Here is a 13778-nt window from a genome sequence, read left to right on the forward strand (position 1 = left end):
CTCATTCACATTCAGAACTTTCGCATGAACTGCCTTCTTTTCCACCAACATGCGCGTTTGTTTAGAACCTCCAAGCCATGCAAAAGGTGGGCTATGCAATGTTGTTTTTGATGTCTTAAATATGTTCAGAAACAGGGTTTGTCGATGCCATCGACAGACTATTCGATCTCATCAATATTTTTTCGAATTTTCTCCAATTAGTTGCTAGACTTATTGGGTGCCTTTTTTATGACATCAAAGTGTATTAGATGCCACTGACGGTCTGTTGATGACATCGAAGTCCCATTGAATGTGTCATTGAGCATATCACAGAGTTATACAAAATTGCAAATTTGCAGGATTTGTATCCGATTCTGTAGGAGTATAATCGGGATTTGAGGGTATTCTAAAGGTTTTCCAATTCATTTCTAAGGTTTTAAGGGCATAGCTTAGGGTTGATTCGAGGTTGATTCGAATCAGGTATTCTCTGAACTCTTGTAATTTCTACTTTTATAGTGATTTTCTGTCACTTTGTGCCGTGATCTTTTCCCGCAAGAGTTTTTCCACATTAAAATCGTTATGTTCTCTTTGTGCTTGGTGCAATTGAATTACTATAATTACTATACTCAATTCATCTCGTGCTTCCGGTCCCCCACAATGAATGCCATGATGGTCCACTAGTCAGGCAGGACATCACTGAAATCAATGGGCAGCCAAGCAGTCGACCTCAATGAAAAGACTCAAAACTACCAAATGAGTTGATGGGTGTGGTCCAACTGAAGAGAAAAGGGAAATGATCTTGGGCTAAGAAAAGATTGGGCCTGATGGACGGTCCAAATTGCACCCACGCATGCCACATCAGCACATGCAGCGTGCTTCTGGCACATGTATATACACAGTCACACTCGTACTTGCACAACAGACGTTTTAAAAAGTGTGATCAATGATCCACATTTAACACACTTGAGTGCAAGATCTGGACCCCACAAAACAAAATGATCTGGTCATGTTCATGTCTCCATTTTCTTCATTATAGCACTAAACATGTGAGCTTGTGGCATTGAAGTGGTGGTCAGATGTAAATCAATCTTGTTACATCAGAACTGAGGAAAAACAACAAAAACTATAACAAACATCAAAGAATCCAATTCGGCCTTGGAAAGAAGAAAAGAAGAAAAACCAACAAACAACACAAATGAAAGAAACCATCAACCAAAACAGCAACAGAACTCGACTTAAAGAATGGAGCAGATTTTCGGTCTTTTCTTCTGTTTCTTGGGCTTGGGCGGCTGAAGAACCACTTTGATTGCTACGTCGAAAACCGCCTTCACATTCTGTATTGAAACCAAGCTTCTAATGCCTCAAGAAATTCGTCATACGGAAGAATTCAGAAAACTACAATGTCTACAAAAATTCTGAAAAAAAATAAACCCCACATGCTCTGAATACCATAGAGCTATTGAAAAGATGCTTGGTTGCAAGATATGACATTTTCTTATTGATTTAGCAATGGTACAAATGGGAAATGGGTCCACCATTTCCTAATTTATATTATTCTGGGGGGCCCAAACTCGAATGAATCCCATTAGACTCGGGTGAGTCGACTTGGATCCAGTACCATCCAATCTAGTTTGATACCACGAGTCGCCTCCAATCACCCCCCGACTTGGGTGAGTTAGGCCAATACACACTCTCCAACTTGGGATAGTTGCGGCTTGACTCGAGATTGAATGGGTCAATCCAAGTTCCCAAATCTAAAAACCATGGTGCTGCCTCAGTGAAAGTCAATCTATAAAAAGATTGGTAGTATGTTGGCTAATTCTCAAAGAAGGTAATTCAAGCCGGTTTATGTTAGAAATAACCCATGACAAACCTGCTGAGTCTTAGCACTGCACTCTACGTATGCCAATGCACCTATTTGCTTCTTCAGTTCTTCACCCTGAAACCCAAAAATGCAGGAGATGGTTAGAATCTACCATGTGTTCAATAACGGTAATGGTGGCTGTAATGGCCACCGCCATTACCGTTACGATACAAGCTGTAATGGCCGTTATAACTTTTTTTTTTTGAAAAACATGTTTCTGGACCGTTACGGGCTGTTTTTTTCTGTAACGGCCATTTCGACCCGTAACGCGTAACGGTTATGGCCGTTACATAACCGTTTTTGAATACCTTGGGTAAATGGCGTAAGGTGCATAAAATCCACTGTCCATCAGGTAAGCCACACCTTGTTTTGCCTTGACCCCAAAAATAAATTTAAAAAAACAGACTGATTCAACTCATAGGCGGGCTGCCCCAAAATCTCTAAATTCAAGCGGTATGACCCACTTGAGTTTTAGAATTATATGATTTTTGGATAATTCTTTCATCTTGATGAGGCACATCTGATGAATGGTGGGTGTTTCATCCCAACTGTTCCTATGTTGCAGCTTGCCTGAGTTTGGATGATTGTGATTTTTTGGGTCCATGGTTAAAATGAGGCAGCACAGCATACCTGATGGACAGGGTAGATCTCATGAAAGTTCCACCCTCGTGGATTTGCCAACCCCAGTAGGTACCTGGTTGCGATTTAACCTAGCGTGGTTGGACGTAAAAGAATGGATCCTATCAACTTGTTCCGACCTATGAAAATAAGCTCATGAGCATGGCCTTAACCGTAGAAGAAGAAGAAGAAGAAAGCTCACTCATCAGAATTTTTTTTTATTACTTAATCAAACCCCATGATCCAAATGCCACCGAATCAGTTTAGTTGCCCTTTGATCTTCTATTGCCCCATTGTTGGAACCTGGTTAGCTAGGTGCTTGGGACGAGTCGAAATGGGGTGGATTTACTGAGTCGACTCAGGCAGCTCATCAATCTGGCTGACCTCTCTGTTTTTCCCATCTTGGCTGGTCAAGTTTTGATGCTGAGTGACTGAGCCACCATTGCTGAGTGGTGAACGAGGTGCGTGAGTTTTAAAGCCACAACACCATGAGTCAACAATAGTTGGATCGTGCGAATCCAGCTTAGTGACCAGAAGATCAAAACAGGTTTTTTTAAAAAAAAAAAGAGCTATGCTAAGAGTTAGAGAATAAAGGAAAAGAAAGTGTCCGACAAGGAAGAGGCGGGCTCAGGTCTAGGAGAACTATGTATAACAGAACATATTGAGATTCAGCGCATCTGAAATACAAATAGAAACCAATACAAGTAATAGAATCCAGAGAAATGGCAGAAGCTATTGGCCTTTGATCTTCTCCAATACATACAGGAAATGCTATCATTAATTGAATGGTTGAGGATTTCAGCATCTGAGTCAGTGATAAATCTCAACATTTCCCTAATAGAAGTATAAAAATCAAAACTACCCCTTTTTAGCTCTGTTTCTTGAGAAATATGAGTGATTTTCACCATTTTTTATGATATTTGTAACACTGGAACAAGACACGAAAACAAACATGTAACGAGACGGGGGTCTTAGCAACTGAGACATGCCTGCGCTGTTGAAATGGTGCATGCTCCAGGATGATCCATGAAGAACTGCTTGTCTTCTCTTAAATCTGACAGCCCAAGAAGCCATATCAGTAAAAAAATTGGAAAAGAACACTAATTCTATTCTCAATTCCCTCCGCAATCCATAAATTACCAAACTGCCCATCCTCTATTTGCTATATATAAAAGGCCTTCTCTTCTTGTTCATCACTTTCAATTCATAACCATAAAAATCAGTGTATTTCAAAGAGAAAATCCATTTTTGCTGTAGAACATGTCTACAACAGAAATCCAACATTCACCATAAGATGTCTTTTTTCTTGTTTCCTTTTTTCTTCCTACTTTTAAACCTGTTTTGAGTGACGCACTTACGTCTAAGCGAACCTTAAAACTGTAATTTAGGATGTGTTTGGTTGCACCAAATATCATGATATTTTTGTACAACTAGACACCAATAATAACTACTGTTACCTAGGACCTGATTATTTTAACTCAAAATACTGCTGATTCTTGTTGGTTATGGGAATAACAGATGAAGGGTGTCTAGATCAATTCAAGTTCTAAACATTCATAAAAATTTGGATAATTTCATGAAAGCATAGGGGCATTTTGGACATAATTCCAATTAAGAAATCGAGAAACTTCAAAGGAAGTGGAATGCATACGGACCTAGTTTGGTACCCACAAGCACAATGGGCACTGATGGGGCATAATGTCTCAGCTCTGGGACCCACTTCTCTCATAGAACAAAATGCAATTTGCAGAAAAAGAAAGCGACAGAAAATCAGAAAAAGTGTACCCTAAGAATACAGCATCATTACCATTGCTTTGAGCAGAATATCAATGCCAACAAAATACAATTGGGTATTGAAAAAAAAAAAATCACAGTAGAACAATAAAATAAGCTCACCTTCTTTGCTATGTTCTCAAAACTAGGCCTGCTAATGAGAGAGAAAGCAAGGAGAAAGACATCGGCGCCTCTGTAGCTGAGAGGTCTCAGCCTATTATAGTCTTCTTGACCTGCATAGAGTTTCAATTTCTTGAAAATCAGTAATTACAATGCACAAAATAGGAAGATGGTTTTGTTTTAATTTCTTTCCCAAAACCATTAAATACTGAAAATAATTCAAATTACTAAGCTTTAGCACAAGCAATTCCAACAGTGGATAAAACCCAAAACAGGATATGGGTTTGGTTGAATATTACAATTCAAGCTACTAGTTGCTTCTTTTTCTTCTTATTCTTTCCCTTTTCAATCGATGGCATATCTGCATATATTTCTGGTACATCCACCTCCTTTACATAATTCATCATATTCAATTCAAATTTCAAAAATAGGAAAAAAAAAAATCTCAACAGGTAAAAAAGAAAATTCACCCAGAACAGAATAGCAAACAAAAGAGAAACGAAAGCAGTTACTTTCTCCAACAATACGTGCTTTACAAAATAAAAAAATAAAATTAAAAAAAAACACAGAGACATTTAAACCAAGAAATTCAAAACAAAAATCAAATTTTCTAGAAGATATTATAGAAATCTACCAGCAGTATCCCAGAGTCCAAGATTCACTGTCTGCCCATCAACCACCACATTTGCACTGAAGTTATCAAACACTGTTGGAACATAATCCTGTCCAAAACAAATACAAAAACCCACCAAGGAAAAGCCATGAAATCCAAACATCTTCAGCTACAACAAGCATCAAAGGGGTCCTTACTCATGCCTCAGTGGTAGACTCACAGGAGTTTCAACACGAGGTCATGGGTTCGAGTACCCATTGCAGTGAAATTCCACTGTGGTGTGAGTGCGTGTGTTAAAAATAAAAAAAAATAAAAAAAAACATGCATCAAACAGAGAGAGAGAGAGAGAGAGAGAGAGAGAGAGAGAGAGAGAGAGAGAGAGTACAGTAGGGAAGGTGTTGCTGGTGTAGGAAATGAGGAGACATGTCTTCCCAACAGCTCCATCTCCAACTGTCACACACTTGATGAACTTGGAAGTGCTCATCTCATCACCACACCTCAAGAGAATTCAATCCAGACTCTCTCTCTCTCTCTGTTTTTTTTTCCCCTCTTTTGAAGTTGGCAGATTTGCAACAGAAAGGAAGGAAGAAGTGGAGAAAGAGCAGGACCCTTTCTAGTAAACTCTTACCTCAGTCTCTTTCTCAATGCCTGGCAATTGAGAGAGAAAGGGCAAAGTAGCTTTAATGGGCTGTTTTTGAGATAGAATTTTGCAAGAAAGTGGCTTTTAATGAGCTTTTATTTCTGACACCGGTTCCTCTGTCAGTATCGTATAACAAGTTTAATTCTCCAATCTTAGGTCTGGGGCCCAACCGCTACTTGGATCGCACATCCACTCCGTCAATCACGTAAGCCCCTTGAATTTCTCATATTACGACAAAACACCAATCCCATCGAAAGCACATGTACGTCACACTATAGAAAAAGCTTAGGATGGGAATTCCTACCTTCACCACATTCCATATTGTTTGTGGGGCCCACAGCGTTCTTTTACATTCCATCGAATTCATTCATAAGATGCGTCACCGGGATGAATGGACCCCTCCAAAATCAAGCCATTGAAAACTCAGTGGACAACTCCACCTGATTTTAGAGGGTTTTACAATGATTTTATACGGTATGGCCCACCTAAATTCTGGATTGTTTGATTTTTTGCGATCCGAGGAAATCACGAGGAGACTCACATTTTGGACGGAATGGATGTAGTGAAAACATCACAGTGGGGCCCAAACACAAGCTTATTCAACAAACGCTGTAGAGGAGAAATATTCACATACAACGCTCTCCTTTCTGCCAACTTTTCAAATTTTTAGAAAATCAGATCCGTTAAAAAGATGGACCGCACTACAAAAATATTCCCAAAAGAAAAATGAACCAATCCACTCATTAGGGGGACCAAATCATTATATTGAATGGAACTATCATCTGTCTATTGACTTTGACGGCTTAAACGGTAATATCAGTGGGCCGTCCTGTTTCTTGTTCCACATAATATCTATCGAAAGGCCCATCATTTTCACGGCTCTGATTTCATACACAAATAACACGTAGGGAAAGACACCGATGTATATTAACTTTCTCTTCAATACACCAGATCACGATCCATGCCTGAGAGACTTCACTATACTCATACGCTATGTATGAACCTTGCGATGGCGAAATGCTAGATGTAGTCGCTCGAGTATACTTAACACGTGCAAACTACGAACATGTGTGAGAGATCGGAACTTATTGAGTGTGCTCGAGGGTTTATATCCTATTTCTAGAAAATAAATTCGATCTATGATCATCTTGACCACACGTTTACTTTTGATCGTTATTACTCAATTTGTCCTAACCGCTCATATTGATTGTATATGCGTGGCTCATATGATGAACGTATCATTTTTATTTTGAAATATGTATTATTTTCTACAGGGATTTTCCTGATGAAAGGCTCTGATCTTGTACACGTGTTAATTTTCTACATGTGTGGCATGTGCAGTCTCAAAGCGCACGACAGAGTACACTCTACAGTTCTTCGTTAGAGAAGACGTCTGTGATCTGTCAGAGGCAAGGAAAGAGATTGGTGTGATTTGATACTCTTGCAATGCATGACACTTGATACACAGGCACTGAGAAATTGTATGCGTGGAACCTACTATTTAAGTCATATGCCAGGAATCAGATTTCTTAAACTATTTTAATCTCTGATTCTTGGATATATTTTTTTTGGGTTGATGGTGAAATAGACCCATTGGATTCCTTCATTTTATACCGTCCAATCACTGTTCACCAATATAATAGTTACACGATCAGGTGATTTTTTTTTTTAACGATAAATATGGTACGGAACCCATAATTTGGATAGTATAATTTGAATAATTTCTACGCTTAGCATGCCATTTTAAAGTAATTTCTAAGTGCCAGCGTATCATCTTTCGTACTCTACCTTTGTATTAAATTTCTTTTTAAGCGGAAAGGGTACAAAATCATTTGAAATGGTTGTCTGTCCCGGACGCGGATTGCGTCCTACCGTCCGGGCGGGCGGGGATCTGTGGGCCCCACCATGATGCAAGTGTTTTATCCACGCCGTTAATCGTTTTTCTCAGATCAGTTTAAGGTATTAATATAGAAATTAAACAGGTCCATAGCTACAGTGGACCACACCAAAGGAAGCTTCATTGATAATGACACCCACCGTTGAAACCTTTCAAAGGGCCACAATGATGTTTTTTTACCATCAAACCTATTAATAAGGTCATGCCCGGGCGGGGGTAGGACGCAATCCGCGTCCGTCTGTCCCTGCCTTACCTTCTGTAAATTTAGAATTTAGATTAGATTAGATTAGATAGAGGAGTTATTTGATACTCTGGCAGAGTATGATGGACGATACACAGGCACTTGGAAGCGGATTGCATGGTGTGCCACACACTACCGAACTCCTGGTGTGTTGACGTCATCCGATTCCGTGGGCCTCACCACGATGTATGAGTTATATTCACAGCTGGATCACACCACAACAGTGGAGACGATTCTCACTGTTGGAACCTTTCTAATGCCCATAATGATGTTTATTTGCCATCCAATCCGTTCAAAAGGTCACACAAACTTTCGTGAAGCAAAAACAAATATCAGATTGATCCATAACTTCTTTGACCTCAAGAAGTTTTAACGGTAGAACTTCTTCAGATTTGGATTTTTCTCATTTTTTTCAAGCAAGTCCTAAAGCCATATTAGCTAAAATGGACAGACGGTTTGGATATAATACATACATCATACTGGGGCCCACAGAACTTGGTGAAGACAACACACAACGGAGGTCAGCGTAGACACCACGCAATCTGCTTCCACTTGCATTTGAACACGTGGCATAAGTACAACTCGGATTAAGCCGTGCAAATCACGGAATCAGGCCGCTACTTTGGAAGAGGATTGCTTGGTGTGCCACACACCACCGACCTAAGGGGTGTTGACGTCACCCAGTTCTGTGAGCCCCACCATGATGTATATGTTATATCCACACCGTCCATCCATTTTTTATATCACTTTAGGACATGGACCAAAAATAAGACAGATCCAAAGCTCAAGTGGACCACACTCTGAAAGCAGTGGGGACAATAATGCTTACGATGAAATCTTCCCACGCCCACCATGATGTTTATTTTCAATCCACCCGTATATAAGATCGGTAGGACCTGAGTGAAGGGAAAATACAAATACCAGCTTGATCCAAAACTTTTATAGCCTGCGGGGAGTTTTCAATGGTAGGCATTCAATCTGCACTACTTTCAATTGGGGTTTGGATATGACTCATTTTGTTTTTTTTTGATCTATGCCTTAAAATAATCTCGCGAAATGAACCTACAGCGTGTATATAACACTTACGTTATAGTGGGTCATACGGGACTTCGTAACATCACACACCACCTGTCACGCCACGCCATCTGCTTCTGGCTGCTAGCTGCTTTACAGGCATGAAGTAATATTAATTGAATGCTTTGATATATGATTAACAACCATTTCCTGTTTGATACAAGCCATTGAGAACCGTCCATTACCTATGAACAAAGTTTTAAAGTATAACCAACCATTTCCAAGGTTTAGCCTGAGGAATGTGGATCCTATGCTTGTTACAAACAGTAAACTTCTATTTTCCTATCTCCTGATTGGTCCACATCATCACTGTTGTTGTCAACATTACTACTTTAAATGTAGTGTTATGACGTGGCTCAATCATATTGCAACAAATAGGAGTTTTCTTTCCGTAGCCCTGTGGGTCTATGATTGAGTGGTAGACTCACAAGAGTTTTAACACGAGGCCACTGGTTGGAACACCCAGTGTAGTGTGAGTATGTGGGGTCGTGCGTGTGCGCATCATTCCACACACTCTATTAGTTAGAAATTTTACGACAATAGCTCTATAGTCTTATGAAATTTAAGTTTTGGCCTCTTCTCTTAAAATTTTATTATTTTATTTTAAGGATATTTTTTTACTTTTTTTAATATAAAAAATAACATTCTATCATCTACTCCCTTGAATGGCCTGGTGGCTTGTTTCAAAAGTTGAAAAGTCTTTTTTGAAGAGGGGACGATAGGTCCCACTAAACCATGAATGGGCCCACTCATTAAGAGATTTGCTTTGTTCGTTTGTTTCGGGACTTCCTAAGACATCAAAAGGCATTGTGAAAGGGTAAAACAAGAACCACCACAATGCTTCTTGGTGGTATGCGTATTGTATTTATTTATAATATTCTGTACAATATGACAGCTAGATGATTTACAATAGAGTCAGACTATCCATCTATGCTACAGTCTATAATCAAGGGATTGCCTAGAATCATGGGATTGTGATATGGTTAAATTAGCAGAATTATTGGAGGTGTAATTGCTGGAGCCTTCCATAACTGTAATACCCCCCCGCAAGCCTAGCGACTGAGAATCTTGGACGCGTAGCTTGGATCGCAAAAAAATGAAGGCCGGTTTGCCAAGGCTCTTTGTGAACACATCTGCAACTTGGAGATTAGTAGGGACATAACGAATGTGCAGCTCTCCGGAAGCTACGAGTTCTCTCACAAAATGATAATCCAAATCAATGTGCTTAGAACGTTTGTGAGAAACCGGATTAACAGCAAGAAAAATAGAACTTTGATTATCACAAAGCATTATCGGAGAAGAGACCGAAGGCACATGAAGATCACGAAGGAGATGACCGAGCCATTTAACTTCAGCGGCTGTGAGGGCCAATGCCCGATATTCTGATTCACAACTGGAGCGAGACACTGTCGGTTGCTTTTTAGAGCTCCAAGACACAAGATTATCACCAAAATAAATTGCATAGCCAGAGATTGATCGACGTGTGTCGGGACACCCAACCCAATCGGCATCAGAATAAGCAAGGATCTCCCGAGAAGAAGATGGAGTAAAAACCAGTCCAAACTGAAGAGTTCCATTAATGTAGCGAAGAATTCGCTTAATCGCTTGAAAATGAGAGACAGATGGCGTATGCATGTACTGACTGACGGCAGTGACGGCATGAGCAATGTCCGGTCGAGTGATAGTGAGATATTGAAGAGCGCCAACAAGTGATCGGTAAAGAGAAGGATCATCAAAATCGGGACCAGCAGTCGATAGATGATGAGCAACCACCATTGGAGTACTGACCGGTTTGGAATCAAGAAGCTGGGCACGCTGAAGTATTTCATGGGCGTACTTGGCTTGACTGAGAAAAAGGCCAGTAGAGGTCCGATGAGCTTCTAGGCCCAAAAAATAGTTCAAGGACCCGAGATCCTTTGTAGCAAATTCACGGGTCAATTTGCCAATGAAACTATCAAGGAGAGACGAGTTGTTGCTGGTGACCACAATATCATCAACGTAGAGTAATAAATAAATTAAATCAGCACCTCTGCAGAGGACAAATAAAGATGAGTCGGCACGACTACAAGTGAAACCCATAACCAAGAGAAAGGAGCTGAACCGATGAAACCAAGCACGTGGGGCTTGCTTGAGGCCGTAGAGTGCTCGGCGAAGCCGACAGACATATGTTGGATTTTTGGAATCAACATAGCCGGGTGGCTGGTCCATATAGACTTCTTCTTGCAGAAAACCATTGAGAAAAGCATTCTTGACATCAAGTTGACGAAGAGGCCAATTATTAGAAACGGCCAAGGAGAGGACAACCCGAACGGTAGAAGCCTTCACAACAGGGCTGAAAGTGTCATGAAAATCAAGACCCGGTTGTTGAGTGTACCCCTTTGCAACAAGACGAGCTTTGAGACGGTCCACGGTGCCATCGGATAAATATTTAATGCGGAAGACCCATTTAGCACCCACAACATTTTTATTAGGCGGTCTCGGAACGAGATCCCATGTATGATTCTTTTGAAGAGCCTGAATCTCTTCATCCATGGCAGCAATCCAACCTGGATGTTTTGTAGCAGACTTAAAACCTTTGGGTTCACGCATAGTGAGCAAAGAATGTAGGAGGCTAGAATTGGGAACTTGACTTAAATAAGAACGTTGGTTGGGCTTGAAGATTCCTGACTTGGCCCGAGTTTGCATGGGGTGAGTGCCAAGAAGAGGCGGATTAGAAGACCCAGGTGGCTCAGCAGAAGTGTCCTGTAAAACAGAATGGGGCACAAGACTAATGGAGTTGTCAGTTAAACAAGGTGCACACGGAAGCGGTAATGAACTGGGTTGTGATGATAATGGAGCCTCTGAGCTAGTAGTGGGCTCAAGAAATGCACTAACGGGAGAATTAGGCAAGGGCCTAGAATATGGATCTCCTTTGAAAGGATAATTAAGTTCATCAAAAATAGCATGCCTGGAGATAAAAACTTGGTTAGTGGATCGATCAAGGCAACGAAATCCATGATGAGACATACTATAACCCAGAAAAATACATGAACGACTGCGAGGGGCAAGTTTGTGAGGAGCATAATCGCGTAAATAAGGAAATACAAGACAACCAAAGGGATGAAAATTAGAGTAAGTTGGAGTCTTACCATAGAGAATTTCATATGGAGATAGTCCATCAAGAGTAGATGTGGGTAACCGGTTAATCGTGAAAGTGGCAGTGCTGAAAGCATCAACCCAAAATTTCAGTGGAACATGGGCATGAAAAAGCATCGCTAAACCAGTTTCAGTGATGTGACGATGTTTGCGCTCAGCACGACCATTTTGAGAAGGTGTGTGAGGACATGACATTTGATGACGAATCCCGGAGTTAATTAAGTGATCTCGAAAAGTGTGATTGGTAAACTCAGTGCCGCCATCACTTTGAAATATTTTGATTTTAATAGAAAATTGATTTTCTACAAGCTTTTGAAATTGAATAAAAGTTCTAAAAAAATCAAATTTTAATTTCAAAGGATAGAGCCACGTAAAGCGAGAATAATCATCAACAAATATCACATAATATTTAAAACAAGAGGTGGAATTGATGGGGGATGGACCCCATAAATCACAGTGAATAAGAGCCAACACATGAGAAGCACGTTGTTCATTCGGTTGGAAGGGAAGTCGGTGACTTTTTGCAAGTTGACAGCTAGAACAAATAGAAGGATTAGGAAGCAAAGAAGTCACAGATAATTGACGATTTTTATTCAAAAAAGAGATAATAGAATGGGACACATGACCCAGCCGAGCATGCCAAACATCAAAAGAGGCCCGAGGGCAATTATTTGAAAAAACAGAAACTAAAGAACGATGTCCACGCTCAAGCACATAGAGTCCATTCTCACGTCTTCCGGTTGCCACCATCCTTCTTGTGACTTGATTCTGTATGATAAAACGATCATTAGTAAAAGTAATGGAGAAAGGAAAATCTGACGTAAGTTTGCTAATGGAGATCAGATTTTTGGTGAGGCCAGGCACAACTAAAACATCTTTTAAAGTAAGAGAAGAGGTGGGGGAGGTGGTACCGGTGTGAGATATAGGAAGAGAGGCACCATTACCAACAATAACACAGTCCTTACCAGAGTACGTGTCAGCCTTATCCAATTGAGCAACGTCATGAGTCATGTGCGCCGTGGCACCAGTGTCCGTATACCAGTCGGAGTCCGGAGTATCATTCAAAGAACAAGAGGTGAAAGCTTCCACCAAGTTGGCAGCATTTGAAGTGTTGGAGGAACGAGAGTAGCGGTCACGACAAAAAGTGGCATAGTGCCCTTCTTCACGACATATCTGGCAACGAATGGGGCGGTGACGTTGATAGCGCCCGCCTCCTCTTCCATGTCCACCACGGGAGTTGCGGCCTTTACCACGGCCATTACCACGGTCACTGCGAGAGGCAGTAAAAGCAGCAGTAGTAGATCCCGTGGTGGGGGATGAGTCCAGTGATCTGACAAAAATTTCATAACTCTCTGCTTGGGGAACGACATCAGCAAATGAAGGAAGAGGAGTAATAGATAACTGAGTAGTAGAGAAAGCAGAGAAGGTAGAACCAAGTCCACGTAAATACCAATGAATTTTGTCAAGGTCATCAACCGGACGACCCATGGCAACAAGCTGATCACAAACAGATTTAAATTCGCGAGAGAATTCAGCAACACTTTTATCAGCTTTCTTCAGGTGTTGTAGCTCATCTTTCAAACGAAGTTCTCGTGATTTGGAACGATTGCTGAAGGTGTTCTCCAAAGTAGACCAGACAGCATATGAAGAAGTCAAGCCAACAACAGTAGACAGAGCCTCTTCCGTCAATGAAGCAAAAAGAAGACTCATGATCAGTTGATCTGTTTGCTGCCATTCAGTAAATTTCGGATTGATAGTGGCAGAGGCAGCCGACCCAATGGTAGCAGGTGGAGACCGAAGAGAGCCATCCACATATCCAAGAAG

At 40.8% G+C, this 13778-nt stretch overlaps 1 protein-coding gene across 2 annotated transcripts; it reads right to left on the reverse strand.

Annotated features, from left to right (window-relative positions):
* Positions 1 to 975: 975 nt before the first annotated feature.
* On the reverse strand, positions 976 to 5608 carry LOC131248085 (rac-like GTP-binding protein RAC2). Of its 2 annotated transcripts, XM_058248133.1 has the most exons (7): positions 5353 to 5588; positions 4989 to 5076; positions 4358 to 4467; positions 4117 to 4180; positions 3451 to 3515; positions 1853 to 1918; positions 976 to 1313 (listed from the first exon to the last, which is right to left on the reverse strand). In XM_058248133.1, exons 1-7 carry the CDS (start codon positions 5449 to 5451, stop codon positions 1215 to 1217), a joined length of 591 nt encoding a protein of 196 aa, XP_058104116.1. In that variant the 5' UTR covers positions 5452 to 5588; the 3' UTR covers positions 976 to 1214. The 2 variants fall into 2 exon arrangements, with proteins under 2 accessions (XP_058104116.1, XP_058104117.1); XM_058248134.1 differs by lacking the exons at positions 976 to 1313; positions 3451 to 3515 and having other exon boundaries at positions 5353 to 5608.
* Between the last annotated feature and the right edge of the window lie 8170 nt (positions 5609 to 13778).

The sequence above is a fragment of the Magnolia sinica genome, chromosome 6, assembly GCF_029962835.1.
Source record: "Magnolia sinica isolate HGM2019 chromosome 6, MsV1, whole genome shotgun sequence".
Classification (NCBI taxonomy): Eukaryota; Viridiplantae; Streptophyta; class Magnoliopsida; order Magnoliales; family Magnoliaceae; genus Magnolia; species Magnolia sinica.